At 32.3% G+C, this 26,570-nt stretch overlaps 1 protein-coding gene across 6 annotated transcripts in view; it reads left to right on the top strand.

Moving 5' to 3' along the window:
- Mp (collagen XV/XVIII-type protein multiplexin) overlaps window positions 1–26,570 on the top strand; it is a 582,981-nt gene that overhangs the window by 5,358 nt on the left and 551,053 nt on the right. For 5 of the 6 annotated variants that reach the window (XM_076537426.1, XM_076537422.1, XM_076537424.1 and 2 more), the window contains exon 2: window positions 24,324–24,394. In XM_076537426.1, the coding sequence (XP_076393541.1) occupies window positions 24,324–24,394 (71 nt within the window). Of the gene's footprint in view, window positions 1–5,352; window positions 5,560–24,323; window positions 24,395–26,570 lie in introns of those variants that run through there. The other variant, XM_076537427.1, reaches the window with a different exon arrangement.

The following is a 26,570-nucleotide window of genomic DNA, read 5'->3' as shown; positions in this document are numbered from 1 at the left end:
TTTGCGTACCTAGTAACCTTTGTTGTGAAAAGAATTTGCGGAATTTATTTAAATGGACACCTAAAAATGTAGGGATCTCGATACATAGGAATATAGGGATTTTGTGGATATAGAATTTAGGAGATCTAGTAATAATGAAGTTTGGGAACTAAAATAATTAGAAATATAGGAATATAGAAATTACAGTGTTTGGAAATACAAGTTTAAAAATACAAAATGTAAAAATTAAAAATATTATTATATATAAACGATTTTATCAACAATCAAATATTTTTGCAATAAATATCTTTTCATTATTTTATAAAGTACTATTTATAAATATATGAAGTATATGTGAAATTTTGTTCACTTCTGCATATCTGAATTTTCTAATTTAATATACTAAGTAATTAAAATTATCGGTGTTAGTACGATGTTAATTCTTTCCTACCTAAATTGTTTATCAATTCCAGATAAAATATTTTTGTCATTTTTATTCTTATATGTCGCGAAATATAATTTAATTAAGTTAAGTAATTTTCTTGAATTTTACGAATATGCTTCAAGTACGTATTTCATTTTTCGCTTATGGATTATGCAAGCTATTAAATATTTAGTCATACGTCTGAATAAACGGATTTGCTCATGGAATACCTATTCTTCGCTTAAAATTTCTCTGCACGCTTCGCTCCAGCGGAAATTCAGTCGTCTGTAATAATCGGAGATATGATTCTACAAACGACTCTAGCTCTCGTGAAGTACTAGTGTCTCCATATGTCATTTAATATTTCTTAAACTACCTAATTACAAATATAACTATTACAATTTTATTTGCAACATTTTATTTGCAATAAAATTTCTAATGTTAGTATTCAGAAATTGGAAAATTTAGAAATTTAGATGTTTAGAAATTTATGGAATTGGGCGATTATGGAGTTGGGGAATTATGGAATTGTGAATTTAGGAATTTGGGGATTTATGGAATTGGGGGATTATGGAGTTGGGGAATTATGAAATTGAGAATTTTGGAATTTGGGGATTTAGGTATTAGGGATTTATGGAATTGGCAAATTTTGGAATTGGGGGATTATGGAGTTGAGGAATTATGGAATTGTGAATTTAGGAATTTGGGGATTTAGGAATTGGGGATTTATTGAATTGAAGAATTATCGAATTGGGTAATTATGGAAATGGGAAATTATGGGATTGGGGAATTATGAAATTGAGAAATTATGGAATAGAGGAATTTAGGAATCGGGAAATTTAGGAATTAGGGAATTATGGAATTGGGAGATTTGGAGATTTGGAAACTTGGAAATTTAGAAATTTAAAAATTAGAAAATTTGATAATTTGAATATTTAGAAAGTTACAGAATTTAGAAATATAGAATTTGGAAATTTGGGAATATTAGTTTTGAATTAGTGATCTATAAATTTTCAAATTTCCAAAATATTAAAAATTTTATAATTTGCAAAATTTCAATCTTTCAAATTTTTTCAAATATTTTCAAATTCGTACGTTTTCAAGTTTTCACATTTTCAAGTTCTCAACATTTCAATTCTTCTAATATGTAATATTCAAAATTTAAATTTCTAACTTCCCAGATTTTCAAATTTTTTATTTTGTGGCTTGTCAAATTTCCAAATTCCCAAGCTTCTACATTTTTATATTCCCAAATTTTCAACTTCTCAATTCCTACATTTCACCTAAATTTCTAAATTTTCTTAGATGTAAAATTTCTAAATTAAGCAACTTCTTGCATGTTCCCAAATTTTTGCCTAATTTCAAGATCTCAAAATTTTCAATTTCATAAATTTCTCATATTTCCCAAATCTCTCAAATAGTCGTTTCCAAATTTTTAACTGTATATAACTAGTTCACATATTACCAAATACCCATATTTTTAAGATCTAATTTTCTAGATCCCTAATCTCTAAGTTCTTATATCCCTAAATCGCTAAATTCCTATATCCTTACACACCCATCTTAAATGCAAAGATCCCCAAACTTCTGAACCGTGGTATCCCGAGATTACCATATTTGCAAGTCTACAGATCCTAAAGTCCAAATATCAAAATAAAAAAATGACCAAATTTGCAAATCTCCAGATCCTAGAGTTCAAATACCAAAATACAGAAATGATCAAATTTGCAAATCTCCAGATCCTAGTGTTCGAATAGCTAAATATAAAAATTCTTAAATTCTCAAATCTCCAGATCATAGTATTCAAATTCCCAAATACAAAAGTGATCAAATTCTCAAATGTCCATATCCTAATGTCCAAATACCCAAATATAAAAATTTTCAAATTCTCAAATCTCCAGATCCCAGTGTCCAAATACCCAAATATAAAAATGATAAAATTCTCAAATCCCCACATCCTAATGTTCCAATACCCAAATATAAAAATTCTCAAGTCTCCAGATCCCAATGTCCAAATAGCCAAATATAAAAATGATCAAATTCTCAAATCTCCAAATCCCAGTGTCCAAATACCCAAATATAAAAATGATCAAATTCTTAAATCTCCAGATCATAGTATCCAAATTCCCAAATACAAAAATGATCAAATTCTCAAATGTCCACATACCCAAATATAAAAATTTTCAAATCTCCAAATCCCAGTGTCCAAATACCCAAATATAAAAATGATCAAATTTTTAAATCTCCAGATCCTAGTATCCAAATTCCCAAATACAAAAATTCTCAAATTCTCAAATCTCCAGATTCCAATGTCCAAATCTCCAAATATAAAAATTCTCAAATTCTCAAATCTCGACATCCTAATGTCCAAATACCCAAATAAAAAAATGATGAAAATCGCAAATCTACAAACTCCAAATTTTCACTACTCTGTCCTCTCAACCCCCCACTTTCCCAAACCCCAAAATCCCCTAAACTGAAAAACCATTCACCGAAATCCCCTTTAATTGCCACGTATTCCCCCAGAGAAAGCACGTTTGCGTCGACTGTACACATCATTTGAAAGCAACGAGCAGCTGGGGAAGACATGGGGAAGACGTAGAGAATCCAAAACGATTCACCGAATTCCTGGACGAAACGAATCTTCCGCGGGTCTGAAAATGGATCAGCCGGCCATTTGCCGGAGAAACGAAGGAGCCATGGCGACTCGCGGAACGACACGTCCGTAGATTTTATCTACGATTCCGTGTAGAACAACACGCGCAACACGGTATTCCGCGTTGCTCTTGCGAGCTTTCCGTTAAAGCTGCCGCGGCACACGTGCGCCGAATGCGAGCGAACTCGTAAATACACTCCGCGCGGATTAACACGCGGCCGTCACGTGGCACGTGTGTTTCACCCTCCTCTTCACCCTTTCTCTCTCCACCTCTGTTCGACACGAGCAGGGTGGCCCGAAGGTGGGAAGAGGGAAAGAACCACAAAAAGAGCAACCACCGCTGAGTTATGTCGCTTGACCAAAAACACGGCAAGTGCGAACGTCACCTTTGCTCTTCGCCCTGCAGGATTAATATGGCACCGCGTAATGCACCCCACACCAACGGTCCACGGTGTCACTGCTCTTTATCGACCGGATACTCGGCTACCTTTGTTGCCGTGTATTTTGTGTATCCAACGTGTATCGGCTCGTGTACTCTTTCAATATAACTCCCGCTATTTTTACTTATCGCGGAGTTTTTGGGATTAACCCTTTGCGCTCTTTCATTTATTTTACCTACCGATTACTTGATTTATAGAATAGATCAAGGAGGGCTCTTAATAAAATGCAGTAATGTATATGAAATATGTATTTAGTTGTTACAAGTAGAAAATAGCCAATTTATTTTTCTGAATAATTTAGAAGATCTAAAAGAAATATATCGAGTCACATTGGACATAGTGCAAAGGGTTAAGGGTAGTTTGTAGGGGTTTGGAAATGATTAGGAGGAACATTTTTTGGGAACATTTTAAAATGAGATAATTTTATTTATACTATACAAGTTTCCAAATTTCCAAGTTTCCAAATCTCCAAATCCCCAATTCCATAATTCCATAACTCCTAAATTTCTCAATTCCTAAACTCCCCTATTCCATAATTTCTCAATTCCCCAATTCCATAATTTCCCAATTCCATAATTACCCAGTTCCATAAAAATCCCCAATTCCTAAATTCAGAATTCCATAATTCCCCAATTCCAAAATTTGCCAATTCCATAATTCCCCAATTTCTAAATTCTAAATTCCTAAATTCCCAATTCCTAAATTGCCAATTCCTAAATTCCCAATTCCTAAATTCCTACATTCCTAAATTCCTAAATTCCTACATTCCTAAATTCCTAAATTCCTAAATTCCTAAATTTCTAAATTTATAATATTAATTAAATATTTCACCAAAAAACCAGCAAGGAATATTTTCCTCCATGTTTCCTACTATACATACCACTCTACACAAATTACACAAATCAATACTTCATTAAAAAAACTACAGTTTAAAATTTCAGTTCTTCGTTTTTCCTTCCGTTCCTAAGTTTATTTATTCTTGAACTTAATCACAGTTTTAAGATACTCGATAAATATTGATAACATCGTTTATCGAACCATTACGCTGTAAAATGGACCATGAATATTTTAGTGTTTCCATTTTTGCAGAAAGCTTGTTGAAACAAAGTAAACGACACGAAGTGAAGTTTCGAAGTGTTCCATTTAGGAAAATGCTTCGAAGTTTCTTGCGACTCGTCGTGTGGAAATAAATTATTCCTTGTTTCTCGGAAATCTCCGCCAATGTTAAACGACACCTTGCTGTCAACGTTGCAGTGAGTTACTTTTTGAAGATATTTCTTGAAGTATTGGAAGTAGTTCGCAGAAAATCAGAAATGGAATCCTTGGTTTGAATAAATGTTAAACGATACAATGTAAATTAATATGTACATTAATATCTTGATAAAGATCGAGAAAAGCGTCTTAATAGATTTTATAATTTAAACTAAAAAAACACCGAGTCACTCTGTATGCTAAATTCCTTCATATGCAACTATATTCATATGTAATATGTAATTTTTAACTATATTCATATGTAATATTTGAAAGAACGTGGATATACGTCAGCACCATAATTAACAAACATAATATCATTTATAGAAATACTAAATACGAACTTTATTAGTGAATGTCCACAAAAATAGAATAAATAAACATTCGACGAGTGAAATTGTTATAAACTGATCTAAACAGTATCGGAAAAATAATATTAATACTAAAATTACCAAATCGATCATCAGATCTGTTTAAAATTGAAGTAAACAGGATCGCGGAGTGTACGGTTAGCTTCGGAAAGGATCGGCAGCTTCCGTAACTGGTCGGGCAGAGATCGACACTCGAGGAGACGTAGAGAAAAGCGCGGTAAAGTGCATGTGACAGTGCGTGAAATGTAATGACAGTAATTCTTTTATTGTTAATATATTACATAGATTAGTGTAATTGTTCTAATGTGTGTTTCTCCAACTACCTCATAAACAATACAAATGGGTGACAACAAATGACAAATGGCAACGACACAACTGTGACATAATGAATTGTTTTACTTATGAAGCTCAATTGGCGTTAGCATGAAGATATACAAGGTTAGTTTATCAAACGTCCGAAAAGTTATTATATAACCTAGCTTATTTATATTAATACGTCAATTAAGGGTAAATAATATATAATAGAATATGTAGCAAGTTTGTAAAGAAAGGAAGGCAACTTCATTTATATTGTAAAGGGTGATTATTTATTTATGTAAAAGACAAGCGATTAAATGCTTTCTACTTTTTAATAATTGATTTAATTTCGTATTCTTTTTGTTCGCCCTCTATATATGTTAAGCAGATTGCTCACGTATGAATGCATTAGACTAATACTAATACGTCAGTTTCACACTATTTACTCCTTATCGAATCGCTAGTTTTTTAGTTTAAATTATAAAATCTATTAAGACTGGTCAGGTACCATGACTTTGAATGTGTAAAATGTTCAGTATCCACTATAAACATATAGGTAGAACAAGAATGAGATAAAAACGTTTTAAGATTATACCAAACGATTAAACGTGCTGGAAACTATCGAAAAGAATGTCAAACACGATTATTGTTGATTTTACGACCGACGTCAATGACGATCAAGTATTGTCGTTAATGATGAGCATAGATCTTTTAACGTGCTTCCAGTCGATTCTGTGTGAAAAATTATCGAAAACGATACCAAACGGTTTTTATCGATTCGACGATCGACTTCGACGACGGGTTGTCCTCAGATCGCTACTCAAAATCTATACAGCAAATGTAAGGTGTCTCACGAGTCTATCGTCAAAATTTCATGTGAAAGTCTTCAAATTACGACCTGTAACGTGGTGCGGACAAACAGACAAACGAACAAATACAGATCCTGTCTCGGGAGCCTCGCTACGTTCGGCAACTATAGTCTTTAACGTTCATTTTCTTTCTATGACAGCTGTTTTACGATTGTTTCTTCTTTACTACCCACGTTTTTGCTATTCGTTCTTTGCAAGAACCAAGAATTACATCGTTTAACGGCATAATGCGCTTCATTGCAGAAATATAAACGAAAGCGAGGATAATAAATGTTAGATTTAAAGGCGGAGAATAAATGTGATGTAAGTTGGACACAGTGGTAAACGAACCGCTAGGAATGTCTTCTTTGACAAATCGTATTTCATCGATAATATGAGCTCCATCATTATCGTAATAGAATCTTGTGATTGAACTTGAGTCAGTTTGAGATTTATACGGATTCTATTATTTTTCGAGAAACAATGAAAATAAATGTTTGACTTAAGGTGTAGTTTGAAGGATGATGTTTACTGAATTTTACTCATTAATTATATCTTGTAGAAATTGCAATTTATAGAATTTTTAAATATTTCAATTTTTTAATTTTACAAATTTCCAAATTTGATATTTAGTTTATTGCAAATTTATGAATAAAACTTGCAAATCTGATGTTTAGAGATTTACAAACTTTGAAGTTGATGAGTTAAGAAATTTGATAATTTGGAAAATTAGCTATTTAGAAATTTGGAAACTTGGAAATTTAGAGATTTGAAAATTCGAGAAATAGAAAAATTTAGAGATTTGAAAAATATAAAAATTAGGAAAAATTTAGAAGGACGAATTAATTTAATAATTGTTACTTTGTTACATATCAAATTTTTATTATAAAACACAGAATATCACATAAACGTTATTGCCACATAAATATATCAATAAAAATAACACTTTCAGCGTATAAGTTTAGCATATAAGTTACTCAAGCTACCAAAAAAGGCTACATAACTATCTCATTCATTTTTCCAATAAAATCTGATTATTTCCAAATTGAAATAAAGTATCAATATACAACTTACATACAGTTAGTATTTTTCATTCACTGAATATGTTAGCCAATAACCGATATGTCAAAATGATAAAGTGATTACTTCTTCTGTCACAAATAATTTATAATTTCTATATTGCATTTGTAGAATACACGTTTAGAATAGATACCTATTTAAGCTTCGACGATTATATTTTTAAAAGCCTTTAGTTCCGAAAATCGACTTTCTCGACCGCGAATGTGCTTCGAAAAAGCACCCTACGTGTATTAAAAACAAGTTACGTTATAATATGTGATAACGCAGTTTTGTACTTGTTTTCCGCTGTACTAAAAGATATCGTGTATAAATTTCACCACAGAGTGTTATCAACATGTTCAGCTAACAGAATAAGCAAAGTAAATTGAAAAATCGATCGTGTATGTTCAAAGTTGTTTAAGATATCAGTATGTCGTTATACATGCAAACTGGCAGAATATTGAAGAATGAACTCCATCTTCTTGTAATGAATAGTACTAGAGTGCTATAGTGTTTTATAGTACTATATAGGATTATAGTACTGCAGTATTTTAGAATACTATTCTTTTTCTTCAACTACTCACGTGACAGACACTGTCGATATTGTTGTTTTCAATAAAGCATGTTAAAAATCATTTGGCTGATGAAAATAGCGATTAGAGTGGTTTTCACTGATAAATCTTCGTTTTGGATTTGTAATATTCATGTGATATTTAGAGGTGCTTGATTGAAAGAATTGAATTGATTCAAAGAAACACCTCATAAAAGTACATGTATGATTGCTTCAACCTATGCAGTTTCTTTATGCGCCATAATTTGAATGTACAAAAATGGTAAAGTTGTACCAAACTTTTCACATCTAGAACGTTTGATTAAACGGACCAATGGATATTACAAGAAGACCTAAGCATCAACAAGTTTAGACCTAATGGAAAGTTGAAAATGCCATCACCTGGCCTTCGCAGTTTCCTAATACAAACACTGTTGAAAATGCCTGGTACAATAAAGTACAAGCTGCGAAGAAGACGTACCACAAAAAGGACACTTGTACGCCATATTTGGAGACGTGGAGCTGGCTACCAGTACGTACACTGAAAAATTAGTGGCGAGTGTGCCAAAACGGTGTCTAACCATAATTGCTGAGATTACCCTTACTAAGGAAGGGCTCAGTATAGCTCAGAGATCTTATTAGTATTTTAGATTGTAGCGGTTGTAAATTTGGGTTGTAAATAAGGAATGTAAAGTTTCTCTATATTTAGCGCTGCGCGTCGCTATTACGAAATTTCAAAGTCACCTTTAGGTATTTCGTACCAATTTTGTGACTTTGACAAAATTAATATAGGCAATTATAGAGTGGAAGAGAAGGTCTCTAGGACCAGGTCCAAGGACGTCGAAATTATTTATATTGTTATGTATTACTTCCTTTACTCACTGAGGGGCTTACCTTCAGCTTTACACATCTACTCCACAATCCTACCGACTCAAGATACAAATATTAAAGATTTGACAGTTTTCCTGTAGACTTCAGGTGATTTTAGCAGGGGTTGATTCTATAGCAAAATGTCGTATTTCGCACCATTTGGCCTGTGAATTTGTATACGTGTGTTAGTCAGCTAGACAATGGTAAGGTAAAGGTACCAGTAGTTGACACTTCAAGGAATTTTTTGTCCATTTGTTCACACAGCTTAGGCTAAGTTCACTTTATGGAAAATTTATGATTAGCAGTCGCTGCACAAACTATTCTTCTATTATATTACAACAAGTATAAATTCCTAATGGCGATTGTAAATTTTTTTCTTTTAAACGCAAAATTTGATTCAATAGTTGACACCCAGCAAAAACAGAAAATTTAGTAGTTGACATCCTCTTGTTTTAGTAGTTGATATAGGGAGAAAATCCAATTAATGAACTAGTCTTGATAATGTGTCAGTACAGAATTTTTTTGAACATTTAAAAAAGATTATTCTTGAGTAAGTTTACAAAAAATTTTTAATAATTAAGGGTTAATATGAAGAGTTAATAATAAATATTTAATATGAAGAGTTCGAACACTCCTCATATCGGAGGTATCCTCATATTAGTTTTTTATTGCATTCTTTTGTATCAGTTATTACTCTGGCTGGGCCCATTTTTCTTTTAATTGGATGTTTGTCTTTAAGCTTGTATTTTAAAGTTACCCTCGGAACGCTAAATTTCCTAGTTGCTGTTTTATACGGAGTTTTATGGAGCCGGACATCTTCCACAGTTGTTCGCATAATCTCTTCTGTATAATTTCTGAAGTTACCATAGGCATCTCAAAATTGACAGAGGAACAAAATCAGTAGACACGTAGTAATTTAATAGTTGACACCCCATGTCAACTACTGAATAATAGACTATTACAAATAGTTGACACGGAATGTATTTAGACAATTTAGCATTGTTTGTTGCCAATTTTAATAAATAAACCTCTTTCTAAGTTTCAAACAACATAAACGAATGCCTTTTTTATTCACAATGATTAAATAATACAAACTTGCAATACTTACATTTTAACCAAATCCTTAGCGATTTATATAAGAAAACACTGAAAAATCGTAAAAGTCGTGCGCAAGTTTGATTAATGAGTTGCTATTACATTTTTCAACGGCGGATATGCACAATAGTTCGCAATTAAGTCATCGAAGCGTGGCAGTATACAAATTAATAAGGGTTGATGTATTCCAACTTGTGGTTTCCTTATTTATTTACCTTTTTTGAAAAAGTGTTAAAGTACTGGTACAGTATCAACTACTGGTGCTCTTACTTTATGTTATGCTACTCAATTTACTTGCTAGGGGACTTGCCTTCAGCTCTTCACATCTACTCCACAACCCTACAAACTCAAGATGACAATATTAAAGATTTGACAGTTTTCCTAGTGTCTCCAGGTGATTTTAGGGAGGGTTGATTTTATAGAAAAATGTATCTCGCACCATTTGGTCTGTGAATTTGTATACGTGTGTCAGTCAGCCAGATAGTGATGTTGGGGTTTTATAATAATAGTGACTAGCTTGAATTTCATCTTAAAATTGTCAAACGCTTAAAAATTTCTCTACATTGAATTTCCACATTTCTAAAATTTCCCAAGGAAAGATTTGCCGTTGACTGTACTCCGAACGTTTCAAGGAAGATCACTCGGCGGAGACGCTTTTAATTGCCATTGCTTTCCCGCGCGTGTTCTTTCATGAATCTCCATTCATTAACGGCTGTTACGGGTGTAGACCATAATCCGAATCCCAGAAGGGAGAGGAACATCGACTCGGTTCATCGATCGGAGCTTGTTGCTCCAAATTCATCCATGAACCTCGACCGAGTAACGCGTTACGTCTGACAACGAGCAAGGGAAAATTGCCAACTATTCGAGAGAAGAATTATCATTCCCTTTTCTTAGCTTTAAACTGACTCTGCCAGACAACCCTCCTGGTTACGACATGGTGTTACGATCTAAAATTAGTCGGCTGGAGAAATGTGATTGAGAATTTATGGCGTGTTACGTGCTCGTCATTTTTTAGTTTACACGAGGAATGCTGACAACTTCTGATGCCCGTACTATTATTATCTAGTGCCTGTAACGAGGATTAAATTAATTAACTAAGGATAGTTAATTAAATTCTTTATTTGGACTCATTGATTTTTAATGATATTTGGTTATAAATTTAATTCTTGTGAATGATGTATTAGATTGTAATAGATTTTTCAATACAATTTGTATTTTATTAGAATTTAAAAAATATAATTTGTATCACAATTTCTTCATTTTATGAACCCTGGTCAAATTTGACTTTTCCCTCTTCATTTTTATATTTATTTTTGCAATTTTGGTTTTCACTGAAGTCCTCAAACGTCATTTGTATATTAACATACATTATAATAAATACATAAAAATTGCAAAAATGGTACAATTTATTTTAAAAAGTATTTTATAAGCACAAAATAACATATAATATACTAATATAATGCAGTACAATATTGTACATGATATCAAGTATTGTATGACAGTTAAATCTTTTTTTTTATTTCATGTATTACATAAAGTATAAAGAAAAACTATCAATAAATATGAACTATACTCACGTTCTCGATTAGATAGTATTTTAAGGAAAAAATACGACCGGCTAAAAGCTTTTTATTTAATAGCTACTATGTTTTAACTAGAACCTTGTGAAGTTATTTTTTCCTATTAGACACGTATATGCAGTCTCATTATCTCGTTACGGAAGCAACGAGAGTCAACTGAGTTCGTCTAGTAAAAAAAGGAAAGAGAAGAAAATTCTATCACATTAAAGTACTTTAATCTTACAGTAATTACCTGCTCTGCCCATTATAAGATGTTTTAAAGCTCCTACAATCAACTGAGTATTTCTATAAAAGAATCACAAGATGGTCACTTCTTTTTAGTGGAATAAAAATAAGGGAGATATCCTTCCTCTTTGAGAAAAAAAATAATTGGATGAATTCGTGAAAGATTAAAAACATTTTTGAAATTATGGTTTTGCAAGTTTTTTAATTTCGGAAGTTCAAAATTTTAGTTTTAGCAAATTTCACAATTTTCAAATTCTTGAAATCGTAAAATAAGGAACTATTAAATCATCAAATTCTCAAATCTTGAAAGTGTCAAATTTTGAGGGACTCAAATTTTTAAATTCTGAAATACTCAAATTTCCAAAATTTGAAAATGTTAGTTTCAAAATCCCAAACTCTCAAAATCACAAAATTGAAAAATTTTTTAAATCTCAAAAAGTCAGTCTCAAAGTCTTAAATTTTAAAAATGTCAAAGTCTCAAATTTCCAAATTCTCAGTCACATAATTCAAAAATTTTTTAAATCTCAAAAAGTCAAAGTCTCAAAGTCTTAAATTTTCAAAATCTTAAATTTTAAAAATGTCAAAGTCTCAAATTCCCAAATTCTCAGTCACAAAATTCCAAAATTTGTTCAACCTCAAAGTCCCAAATTCTCAAATTCTAAAAATGTCAGTCTCAAATTCCCAAATTCTTAAAATCACAAAATTCAAGAATTTTTTAAATCTCAAAATTTCAAAATCTCAGTCTCAAATTCTAAAAATGTCAAGGTCTCAAATTCTCAAAATTTGGAAATCTGAAAATGTCAGTCTCAAATTCTTAAAATCTCAATTTCTTAAATTTTCACATTCTCAAGTTCTCAAATTCTGAAAATCTCAATTTTTCAAATTTTCAAATATTCAAAATTTCAGATGCTCAAAACCTCCAATTCTTATAATTTCAAATCCACAATCATACAGCAATCTCAAAGCATATAGTTTTGGTAAAACTATGAAATATTACGTGAATGACAAAACGCACCCAAAAAAAGTGAAACAATAAGTGTTCCGACTTAAATATCGTGACCGATCATAACCCACTCTTTATTTTCCCCCGCATAAAGCCGCGAACAACATTGCGCGCTAAACGAAACAACCGTTATTTCTCACAGATATTTCCATTTTAACAGAATTTTAATTAAATTCCATATTAATTCGAGCGTTAAATTGCATTATCGCTTTACCGCTCGGAGAAGCTTTCACGAATAGAAATCCCCGATAATAATAAAATTTCCATAAGCAGCATTATCGCGTTACAAGGGCATCGAAGGAACATAAAAGGTTGATGAAGAATTAACTTCTCGATTCACGCTGAAAAATTACTGACGTTAACACCTTCGCTTTCTAAGGATTCCAAATAAATAGCAGGTTAGTAGCTTTATTTGCGGTCACGCGGACAGTGTTATGGGTTATTGCGACCCGAGATAACATCGTTTTCCACGATTGCACACTTTGAACTTAATTTATCGCGGCACGCGAAGCGGTTGCACGTTCCTCCGTGAGAAATCGTGAGTTACTTTTATTCCCCTCGTTTATGCTATCAGGATTTATAGCACGATCTTGTAAAATAAAATTCTTGTTAAGGGTTGAGTCTGGTTATACTCGCATTCGGTAATACTCAGAGCATTTTTAGGGATTTTTGGATTTCTGGTGGAAAATTCATATGGGGACCTTTGTATATTTTACATTGTTTCAGGACAGACAAGAATGGTAGATGTTTGATTTCCAAAAACGTGTCGTACCTACGAGGTTAAAATGGCGCCCTTTTTGTTGTCTAGCGCGGACCATGGAGAGGTCCAGCTGTATGATTTTTACTTAAGGACTCGAATGTTTAGAAATTTGATTATTTAGCAATACTATAATTTAGAAATTTGGAGATTTAGAAACTCACTCGAACATTTCGTTATTTACTAATTTCATTATTTAGAATTAGGAGTTGCATTGCTATTTCAAGTGAAATTTGAGTAATCCTATTCTTAACCCTAGCAAGCTCTGTGCACATTGTAATCTATGTGACGTTTATACTATTTCAAATCTGAGAGTATATAAAAGTTATATTTATCGCACTTTGACCTTTTAGAATCAGGAAATAATGTCTTCAGTTTAGGGTACACTATTATTAATCTACGCATGTAACAATTATTTAAAGTGTTTAATAAAATAATTTAGAGTGTCCCATTACAGAAAATATCTGACGTGAAATGTTTAAAAAAGTATTCTTTAATCACCGTCTCAAAAACACAAACTGAAAAAGATCCACCAACATCCCTATCACAACGTAAACAACGAAAATAATTGAACATCAAACATGCATACGCAAAGTGCTTGCAATTAAAAGTACATAGTATCATAAATTAAACGCCGGAAGCGTTTGTACGTTTAATATTCCATGTACTAATTTTGATCGATACCGCAATTTGAATTTCTCTTTAATGATTATCAGTTGGTGTTGCCACTTAACGAAATTATTTGCGGAATGCGGTTTGAAGCCATTTCGGTGTAATCAAAAATTAAATAGCAAACCATTGCATGAAGTTTGGGAAAATTTGAAGATTCAAATGGAAATCAACATTGAAGTTTGGATAAAATCGTTTAAGGCGGTAAACTCCGCTGTTTTGCGATAGAGTGATCAAATTTCAGTACATAAGTCGCAACAAGATTAATTAATAAATGAATTTTATTTTTTTAACTAATGTGTCATTTGGGTCGATGTGAGTGCAAACTTTAAGGGGACGCCTCTGTTTTGCGATAAAGAGTGGTAAAATTAAGCAAACTATGTATCCTTAGATAACAAGAGTTTTGGAGTGCAATGAGACTCATTCTAAAAAAGAAGTTCAATGCGGAGCACGCTGGTCATGGCTTAATGATATTACGTTAATATTCGGTAATACGAGAGCTACATAAGCAAAAATCAGCACAACAGCCGTGGGTTTCAAGTATTTTATCATTGAAAGATTGTTTTGGATGCGACCAGCGCTCGATCAAACAAAGCTAGAGAATAAGCTATTTGCCTTGATTCGAATGAGAAATAGAGGTGAAAAGTTTGGCCCTGTCATTGCTTTCGCATCTTTTTACCATATTATCGATAAAACGGTGCAAAATTCGTGTCAGGTGTGGTTGGACAGATGAGGTGACGCCTGATTAGAACAATTGCCAACGCAAAACCAATATTCTCAAATTGAACCATAGATCGAATCATAGTCTATGGCTATGGATTTAACGATACATCGCAACTTGAACGATTTCTGTACTATAATTGCGATGATCTCTTGAAGAAATCACAGGACGCGGACAGTTTTCAATGCTCTGGACCTTGATTTCTTTTCTATTTATTATTTGGTGCATTATTTCTGCAGTTTATTGGGTAATAAGCAATCAAATGATAACGATATTATACCCTGTCTCCTTGATTCAGATAGCGAACGCTATCTTGATTATAATTTAGTTATTCCTACAAAAGTTTGGTTCCTCGAATTCTGAACATAAATTTAATTCGATAAGTAAAGCAGAAGAATGAGAGATCTGGGTCAGTTTTAATTGGAATAAAACTTTAATTTCGAAAGAGTGCTCGATAGGTTGAATTTAACATGGTACCTGCTCGAGAAATTTGCAGTGTGGAGTAATTGGAAATTCATACGGGCAAATCGTGAAATGCATTCTGGGCAACGATATTGAAAAGTTTCTTCCTAATTTCATTAATTGATTGCTGGAACGCTCAAATATCAAACACCATGTTTCTTCTTTATGATTTTAAATATTTAAGTTAATCAAGTTTCTAAAGGGAATGTTTTGTTGCTGTTATAGTTAGGAATGGAAAGATGTCATATCTTAATTTTTTGTTCTACTTTATCGTGTTAAACAGAATATTTGTGCTTCTCAATGTGATGAACATTTGATGAACATGTGATGTGCATGTGGAACTTTTATATTAGTTTTGTCAGCTTGTTAGTTTATATGTATTGGAAAATTTGAATAAATGTAAATTTGGAGATTTATATATTTGTAGTTTTGTACATATGTAATTTTGTGAACTTGCAAAATTTTAAATTTTTCGATTTTCAAATTTCTCAATTTCTAAACTTCCAACTTTCCAAAATGACCACCAAACGCGATACAGTCTCATCCATTTTTCAAAACAGTACAAAATATGACGAAGTTTGTATAAAGTGCACAACAGATTCAACTTCTCTTAATTAATTTTGCAGCAGTTAAAAGTTGCTATGATCTTAAAGCGTTTCTAGAAACGCCGTAAATTGAAGAGTTTACTTTCGACCACTTTTGAAATGTTCGAGTATTTGTAGCAAAAATGATATTAAATTGAAATGGAAGTAAATTCACTGCTGGAGAAAGGAAATTGAGTAGGAACATGGTATGCGATAAAAGAACCAATATTTTCAAAACTTTACGCTACCAATGACAACTCCGATACATAAACCGATACGAATATTACAAAAATCCGAAATTTCTGTTTTATTAAATTTTTGAGGCTGTAAATTTTCAAATTTTAAAATTGGCAATGAAGAATATAAAAAATTGTAAGTGTAGTTTTTCAGATTTCTTATTTATTTGTAGATTTGTAGATTTTCAAACTAAAATTTTTCTGATAATTTAAGATTGCTGTGCTTTTTATATTTTATATTTATGATTTAGCAAATTTGAAGATTGATGAATTGAAAGTTTACAGGTTTGGAACGTTGGAAAATTTGGAATTAATAAATATACAATTTTACAAATTGAAATTTGCAATGAACAAACTAAAAGTTTGTACTTGTATTTGTATGTATCAAATTACTAAATTATCAAGTTCTTCAAATTATTCATCACACAAGTTTTCCAAATTACGCATCAATCTACTGTACCTAGAAAACCTCACACAACTTTATTCATAGCGAAAGGGTGAATTTCAGAAAATTGCAATCATACACATATAGCATCGCACTCATTACCTCATTTTATTTCAAAATTAAACCCTTTCTGATTTATGAAGTCGCCTTTGACGAACATTGCAGATCTCTGCTTCGTCCGTCACAGAACTAACAACACCATGTCGTATTTTCGCGTACCAACTTCATGATGTATCTTTCGCGAGGCAGCCAAATGTTCTTTACGAGCGAACGTACTCATTCATTCGTCAATAGTGGATCATTCATGTCACGAATCTTTACGAGTGACATTTCACGAACGTTAAGATCATTTTAACCGCGTATCGCTGAAGGCACATAACCCGACATGTCGATTGATAGATACGAATGTTCCAGCGGTGTTTTTGGAATGCAATACCATAGCGAGAGGATTAGATTCAAGTTTTTATCGATACGATGATGTACCGCTTTTAGTTTTTTCAGACACTTTATACAGGTTCAAATCAATAGGTTCGCTATTGACTAAAGTTCTCTGTCGCTAACTAGTAGCAACAATGATACCCAAGAAGTCACATGCTATCTGTCACAAACGCTGACAATGTGGATTCATATACGCAAGGAATCAGCATATTAGGAATGTGTAGAGCGAATGTTCAGCGGCGCAACGACTAATAGAAATACGCGAAGCAACAGTTTCAGCGATTTGTTGACTGATTTAAGTATCTGTGTTCAGGAGTGTTAATCCCGAAATTGTATAAATAATTGATAAATAAAAGGTGGTATTTGTCGTTGAAGTGTTTTCGGCATATCATTTCTTTTCAAAAAACTGTGTTCTTCACTGAGGACGTGACATGTCGATTATTTTTGTATTTTCACATCTGCTTGCCAGAACCTTGGATCTTAGTAGTTTTAAAATCATATGTCTTCGAAATTTTGCATAATGTCAACTTAAGCTCTGTATAATTATTCTACAGTCCACTTATAAATATTAGAACCTCAAACGGTTGAAGTTTGCCGCGTCGTTTAATCGCCGTATATTGCGAACACTGCGGCGCATATAGGGGGCTTAAAGCGCTGCCTGATATCGTTTTGTGACCGTCGTTGAATTATCGTTCTTACGAGACTGTCCATCGAGATTAAGGTTCCGTGTTCACTTCAAACCGTTGAATCCAACAAAATTGCATCTTTCCTTCCTGTAATTTAGAGACGCTTCGTTTCACGCTGAAAGAGAGCTTAAGATTTCTTTACGAGCAGCATTGACGTTGCGTCGTTGGAAAAGTGTTGCATTTCCTTTCCTTCATTTCTTCTTGCGGCTGGTTTTTACATTTTTATTAGAAAAGTTCCTTTAATGAGAATATCTGTTCAAGTAGATTTATTACAAATGAAAGTTGAATGGTATTACCAAGTTGTCTCGAAGATATCACGTATCAGATCATTGCGTATATAGAATGGAGGTATTCTTCTCTTTCTTGGAAGGTTAAAGTGAAATGATTGATTTACGATTGCCGGTCGTGTATATATGGTAGGAGGAAATGTACGCTTTATTTAGTAAATGAATACATTATTAGGAACAGTGTATACAATAGGGTTTTTATATGCGGTTTATACTTCTGGTACAATTGTAAATGTGTACATTGATTAGTAAACATATACAGATTCTCAAGTTTCAATTTTTTCAACTTTTTATGCTTTTACTGAATTTCTAAATTTCTATATTTCCAAGTTTCTAAATTTCCAAATTTCTATATTTTCAAATTTCTAAATTTCCGAATTTCCAAATTTCCAAATTTCTAAGTTTCCAAGTTTCCAAATCGCCAAATCCCCCAATTCCATAATTCCCTAATTCCTAAATTTCCAAATTCCTAAATTCCCCTATTCCATAATTTCTCAATTCCATAATTCCCTAATTCCTAAATTTCCCTATTCCATAAGCTTTCAATTCCATAATTCCCCAATTTCATAATCCCCCAATTCCAAAATTTGCCAATTCCATAATTCCCCAATTCCTAAATTCCTAAATTCCCAAATTCCCAAATTCCCAAATTCCCAAGTTCCTAAATTCCCAAGTTCCTAAATTCCAAAATTCCAAAATTCCCAAATTCCAAAATTCCAAAATTCCAAAATACCTAAATTCCTAAATTCTTTAATATTTCCTAAATTTTTTAATAGACTTGCCCCTCTCTCAAACTGAACGGCTTCCGTACTAAACAAATTCATACTGTAAGTTTTAAATACACTCTCACTTAAATTACTAATGGGACCGTTTAATTAGATATTCAAATTATTTTTCGGGCTTCCATCTGTTCACGAAAGTCCGACGAGGTCTGTGACTCTACTCGCTTTCGGGACAAGAATAAATTTGTTTCTTTCTTTTCTACCATTCGTCACTTCCTTGCGGGTCCTCGAGATTCCGCAGTCCACGTGTCACCGATCGCAAAAACTCGATGAAATACAAACCACCATCGTTCCCTTCCGTGTATACGATGATATATGATGCTGTTAATTAAAGCAGCGGGGAAAATTCGACAGGATACAAGGGGGAGTTAATGGCGGCGTGTCAAAAAAAATATACGACGGTGAACGTTTTGCAAAACGATAGTCGTATGGTGTCAGATGTCTTTAGATATATATAAATTTATGTTATGTACGATTGTAATGACTGTGTACAATTGTTTATACTGGAATTTAATGTTACGTGCGATTGTAGTCAAGTGTACATTTAAATCGTGTTTCTTTTTGAAAACGGTATATAAAGATTTAAATTTATATACATAAACATATACATACACTACCGTCCATAAGTATCCGGACACAAGCGAAATATGCATTCGCGTTGCATGAAAGTTATTCAAGTATCTGCAACAGTAACTAAAATCGATTTTTTTTTCTGCGAAGGTCAGAATACTGGAACGTTTTTCCATTGATAATTCTCGTTTGGAACTCATATTTCGATGGAAAAGAAGCTACAGACGAACTAAACCGAAACTGTCGAGTGCGTAGCGTTACCTCCATTCTTATCTCCATTGAGCGAACCTAAACATCTACCAACAGTTTACTAACACTTGAAACATATCGAAGAACCCTCTGAATACGTTCTGCACCATAGAAATGAAAGACAGTAGAAATTAAAATTTTTTTTAGAATCGAAAGCATTTCATTAGATTCACAAATTTGGATTTTGTACTTCTGGACATGAATTTTACTTTCACACTTTCATTGTATAATTTGTACTTAAAAATTAATTTTATTACGTTATGACATCTCAAAAAAGATAATAATAATTATTACAAATGATAAATACCTTTCGTACAAAGTTCAACTATGTTTTATGTAACGAAACCAAGTGTCCGGATACTTGTGGACGGTAGTGTATAGATATAAACAGAAAAGAAGAATCTTTTCGTATAGGGATTAGTTCTATACAGAAAAATATATAAAGAATCTTTTTGTACAAAGATTAATTTTATAAAGAAAAGTTGTATAAGCAAATCTTTCGGGTCTGAAGTTTCGTTCATATCGTGTAGGACCCACATTGCGAGCGAAAACCAAACGTAAATAGTGACATATTGGTGGGACAATCCTAATGCAAGAATAAAACTTTTTTATTTTTGATGTTTTTTATGAAACTTTTACCAACTTGTGATATTTTCCTGTTTAAAATGAGACCAAACACGACGTAATTCGGGACATATTTATTTATAATTTCAAATGTTACGTACATCGATGACTTTACTTCTATAAGATATTGCAAGTAAATATAACTTGAAATACGTCGTGTTTGGTTTCATTTTAATCAGGAAAATGTCATGAATACGATGGAGGAAGTTGTATAAAAAATGGATGAAAAATAAAAAAGTTAGCAACGCATTAGCATTGTAAACAATTGAACAGACTTTTGATCTTTGCCGACCGCCACGATCGTAGCACCTCTCTTTTTCACTCGCTATCCTTCTCCATATTAGAAACTTTTATCGTCAATTAAACCAGTAAGTATAGTCCAAATTATATCGTGTTTGGTCTCGTTTTAATCAGAAAAACGTGAAAAATCTATTAGTAAAAGTTTGATAACGAAAAAATAAAAAATAAGAAAGTTTTATATTTGCATTGGTATTGTCTCACGAATATACCCGAACTCGGATCACGTGACTCGGCAAGCGAGATTCGGGCGTCTCTTCGGGAGGTGTCTTCCCGGGTGTGATAACATTTTTGCTTATATCGTAAAGGACATTTTTGCTTGTACATATAGAATGATTACAGTATTATTTGATATATTTTACAATAAAATCAGGTATGGATATAACTGTATGTTTTCCTCTGTCAGTAGTTGAAGACCTTGACTTCAAATTAAGTGAGATTATGTTTACTAGTTGCCAGATTAGTGAATGTTGATTAACCTATTTTTATTATTTAGAATTACAAATAAAAATGAGGGAGTGACCAAATATTACAGGACATTTTTGCTCGCATAGAATGATTATTCTATTGTATAAATAGATTAAATTTACCTAAGTCACAGTAAGTACAGAAGTTAGCTCTCAAAAACCGGTTAAATGTGAAACCAGCATTACCTATTGTCACTTCCGGTCAAAGAATAGTCAGAAGTAGCTTGTAGAAGATTCTCCAGACTCTAGATTGTAGGATTTCGTCGGTTCTTGTGCCTCACTGGAACATCGCTTCATTAACGAGCACCACTTTAGCGTCTCGTGGACGTCTCCACTCGACTCCCTGTCTTAATTATTCCACCGCCACCCGGTACACGTGTCTCTGGTTCGCATTCGGGCTTCTCTCTGTTCTTTTAGTTCCGCTTTATATCGTTTCGTAGGTCACTAGGTTAATAGTATCGTCATCCGTCGGTAATGTTGCCAGCGATGATGGATTTCCTACTTTCAGTTATCAAAGCTTCGTTAACTGAAAATTCGAGTTTTATCGATTTACCCTTCTTTTATATTCTTTTTATTATTTCAATATTTTGTTAGTTCGTGTTTAAACAATACTTTGTTGTTTCAGGTTTGAACAATATTTTATTATTTCATGTTTGAACAATACTTTGTTATTTCATGATTTGTTATTTTATGATTGATTATAGAATATGAGGATTTTGGAATTTAGAAATTTAATTTTGATCTTTTCAAATTCTTGAATAATATATATCACCACATTTTAACAATTTTTCAGTAGCATTTCGATTCTACAACATAATGTAATAAAATCCAGAACCAAAATAACGGGAGAAATAATTTTTTTCCGTAACATCCACTTTACAAGGCATTCAAATTTTCGCTTATTTCAGTCTATTTCCATGAAAGGTACAATATACGGGTGCGACGACCTTGCTGAACGGAAATCGAAATCCGCGGGCACGGCCGTGCACGTGGGATGGTCGAAGAGTTACGCAAGGCCAGAATTCTCGATCATGATTCATGATCTTCGCATCGGTTGCTGGCAGACGCCCACATTCGCCTCTCGCCGACAAATGCAAATGCGTGTCACACTTTTGAAACGAATTCCTCCTGTTCCACTAACCCCGACACGTGAGAAATCGTGTGTAGCTCGATGCTGGAAAAGCGATATTTACATATCCACATATAGGGTGACTGCGTTCGATTCCGATAGCGCCAGTGAATACACTATGCAACTGGTGCTAGTTGCATTGTTTATAGGCGGTCGAATTTTTGTTTTTATTACTTTGTATTAGGTTTGTTGTTATGGACAGCAGGAAAGATACATTTTTTTTTAAAATCTCCAAATTTCAATTTATTAATTTTTACATATTCAAATAAGTAAGTTTTAAAATTTCTTTATTCTCAAATTTGTACATCCTTTAATTACTACATCCCCAAATCTCTATATCCTTCAATACCTACAACTCCAAATATCGACATTTTCTAATAGTTAAATTCTCAAATTTCTATATCCTGAAATTCCTACAATCCCAAATCCTTATATCTCCAAATTTCTACATTTCAAAATGCCTACAACCTCATATCATAACATTCCCAAATAGCTAAATTTCCAAATTTTCACATCTCCAAATCTCAATATTTCCTAATAGCTAAATTCCCAAACTTTCACAGTTCCAAATCCCTATATCCTCAAATCTCTACAACCCAAAATCCCCACATCCCCAAATTGTTACATCTGTTGGATTCCTGGACAATTGACAAGACACTTTATTTTAAAACTCGAACAGCTTTATTGGGTCGACTAAGTACTATACTCTTTCTGAGCATTTTTCGATATTGCGAGGTTTTATATACTATTGCTGGAGATAGATTGAGGTAGGGATGGTGGTCAAGGCACAGTGTGATTCAGGACATGTGCAAGATCCAGGATGAGTAAGGAGTAGAAATCGTTTCGATTAGCATGTTTTTTGGGGATGAGTCTGTAGTGTTTGCTATCTGATTTGTTTGGGCGCGTTGGTCATCCAACACATCTCTACATTTACATATTTGTAAACTTGCCAATTTATCAATTTATAAATTCATAAATTTGTCAATTTGCCAGTTTAAAATTTCAAAAATCTAAGAATTTGTAAATGCAAGAATTTCCAAATAAAAATATTTCTATTTCAATTTTGGAAACACAAAAAACACAGTAAAATTTCATTAATAAATTGAAACTTTCATCTCATCGAAAATATTTACGCTAAATAAGTTCGTTGTATCCAGCAGCTATTTCCTCGGAAAATTTTCAACATCTTTTGAAGCTACGCTTTTTCCACGAGAGTTCGCATTAACGAAGCAGGTTTCAACGAACCCAATTTTCTGGCGTTGTACCATCATCTTTGCTTTAAAAGTCTTAGAAGATAAACCTTATTATTTTGCTCGAAACAACGTTAACATTTCGAATCGTTCTGCTTCCATTTTCTTTTTTTTTATTAAATATCACACAGCATGGTGATTACGATTTCTATCTTGTATAAGAGAATTCAGAATACTTTGCCTTCTCTTTCGTTTCTTTTTAATTTAATATTAACAGTGTTAGGTTATATTAAGGAAGAATTTTTAATTTAATTATGTTTGTTATATTTTCTACTTATTTTTATTATATTTAATTTGATATTGTTGTATTAATAGCTTAAATACATAAAAAGAGTAAAATAATTTTTACTGAAATATTATACAGTTTTTTATTATACAAAATAAAAATTATATATTTTATACAAAATTACAAAAGATACATTTTGATACATTTTATACAAAATTACAAAAAATACATTTTTGTACATTTTATATAAAATTTAAAAAAATTCATTTTTATATAAAATCACAAAATATTTAAAAAAGAGTAAACTACCTTTCACTGTCAGATAAAAAGCAAATGATTTCAGACAAGAATATGCAAAATATTTTTACAATAACCTTTGCAATAATTGTCAAATTGATTTGAGAAATTCTCAATTTTTTTAACAGAACAGTTTCTTACATTTGATCCAAAAATATAATTATGAACTTTAATATATTTTAAAAAGTTTGTAAACTATTATACTTAACTTGTGGATCAAAATATTTATAAATTATTAATTTATTAAATTTCATATTCTATTTAACTTTTACACTATGCTGTTCGAAAAGAGTAAATTAATTTTTACAATCAGAAAGTTTATTTCGCCCAAAGATATTTTTACGAAACTATTCTTATAAAACATTTTTATAAAATCATTTACAATAATAGTCACATTAATAAATGTTTCCTAACAGAACAACTGCACTATTAGAGTAATTTCACCATTCGATTGTCTCGAAAAATATAATTAATATCGTAAAACGTTTAATTTCAGATTACAATTGGTGATATTCATCCTATTCTGTGTGACGTACGTCAACGCGGACTTCTTCAGCGAGAAGAAAGGTAAGTGTCAGTTCATTCAACGTTAATGGGCCGACTCGTGCGCTGGTGATTCAGAAATTCGAGGACCATTTGTCCCTTTCCACCCTTCCAGACGTCGTCTACTATGACGATCCAGGCTACGAAATTCTCAGGAGGGTCCTCCACGCTCGAGGACTTCTCGAGAATATTCACCAGCTTTTATTTTACCGATCTTTTTCGCCAACTTCCAACGTTATTCGTTTCACGTCAGCGGCGATTCGTTACAGTACGAGTTGCGAATACATACAACATTCTAAGTGGTTTGCAGAATTTCATTTTTTGATTATTGAGAGACATTTCTTTGTGAAGGTTTTATGGTGTTAATAGACGTTTTTTAAGGAATTTCGGGATTTTGTAAATTTTGGGGTAATTTTGAAATTGGAGAGTTGGGGAAATTGCAAATTTTGGAATTTGGAATTTTGGAATTTTAGAACTTTGAAATTCTGGAATTTTGGAATTTGGGAATTTGGGAATTGGGAATTTGGGAATTGGGAATTTGGGAATTTTGGGATTTCTGAACTTGGAAATTTTGAAATTTTGGAAATTTGGGATTTTTGAATTTTGGAATTTGGAAATATTGAAATTTTGGACTTTGGGCATTTGGAATTTTGGAAATTTGAAAATTTGGGATTTTGGAAGATTGGTATTTTGGAATTTTGAAATTTGGGAATTTTAGAACTTTTAAATTGGAATTTTGGAATCTTGAAATTTGGAATTTTGGAATTTGAGAATTTTGGTATTTGAGAATTTTGGAATTTGAGAATTTTGGAATTTTAGGATTTCGGAATTTTGAAATTTGGAATTTGAGAATTTTGGAGATTTGGAATCTTAGAATTTTGGAATTTTCGACTTTGGAATTTTAGAATTTTGAAATTTTGAAATTAGAAATTTAATAATTTAATGTGGATCTAGTATTTTTTTTTTATTCCTACAAATACAATATATTAACAAAGTTTATCCATAAAAAACTGACACATTCTATATTGTTACATTGCCCTAGTTTTTATCTTTATTCATCTAAATGTAGTTCATTAAGAAAACCTCCGCACAATTTCTTTCTTCCAAGAAACATTCTGCACTCCTTTTATCTTAAATACGAATTCAATTATACTTCTGCAAAAACAATCTTAAAATCTTGTAAAGACAGCAAGTTTGTATTACATTCGCTTGAATGGGTCAGTTTATGAAAACCGACTGGACGATTTATTCTTCCGGGGGATTTCTCTTAAATAAGAAAGAATTCCACCGGTTTAAAAAGAATCGCCATGGCTCCCACATTGGACGCAGAAAAATTTCTGCTATAACTGAATTCGAAAGGCCCATCAATACGGAAACAAACTGTCCGCAGTTTTAAATCCATTTCAACGGCGAGCTTTATGTATCAACGATAAATTCGAGGTGGATGAAGCTTTGGTTTTTTTCGAAAAAGTGATACGATCGTTGAATTTTCAGAATTTTTCACGTTTTCCATAAAATTCTGTTCTAATTGTAATTATATAATTTATTAGCTGCCATGATTACTACTGTACATAACGTTAACACATGTTAATATCAAACACAAAAATAACAGCAAAAATACTAGTCAATATCAAAGTTTGAGAGCCATTTTGAACCATTTGCAGCCATTTTGTTTTAGCTAACATAAGCTAGCATAACCTCAACTTAACGTCTCTTCATTTGATTTATTGAATTATATAACAATAGAATAGTATACATTTTATACACTAAAGAACACTTCAATAACATAACTCTACAAATTAATAGGAGAGGGATAAAGGTAATATTTTTTGTATTTACTTTATTAATCTCCTTTAAAGGCATAGAAATCAGAATTATAAGTATATTTATCAGCCTATAAATTGACTCAAAAGCTTCTCTGTGATAAGTAAGCAAACTATATAATTTTTCCACAATTCCTAACCCATCAGAAAAGTGACAATTTTGTAGAGAATTAAGCAGAAATGCTTGTTCTAACGCGGAATAGGATTTTTATTATAAGAAATGATAAAAAGGAACACTTAAATAAACATGGTGTAGGACTTATAATTGACGGTACACGTTCGGTTACAAAGGTCGTCATAATGCCTATTGACGCAGCCATATTGGTTAACGACCGAAACAAAGGGTACTCTATGAGACAAAGCACTACCTATAAAGC

This window comes from Megachile rotundata, chromosome 11 (genome assembly GCF_050947335.1).
Source record: "Megachile rotundata isolate GNS110a chromosome 11, iyMegRotu1, whole genome shotgun sequence".
NCBI lineage: Eukaryota > Metazoa > Arthropoda > Insecta > Hymenoptera > Megachilidae > Megachile > Megachile rotundata.
Note: the sequence above shows the minus strand (reverse complement) of the source record. Positions and strands in the feature narration are given on the sequence as shown.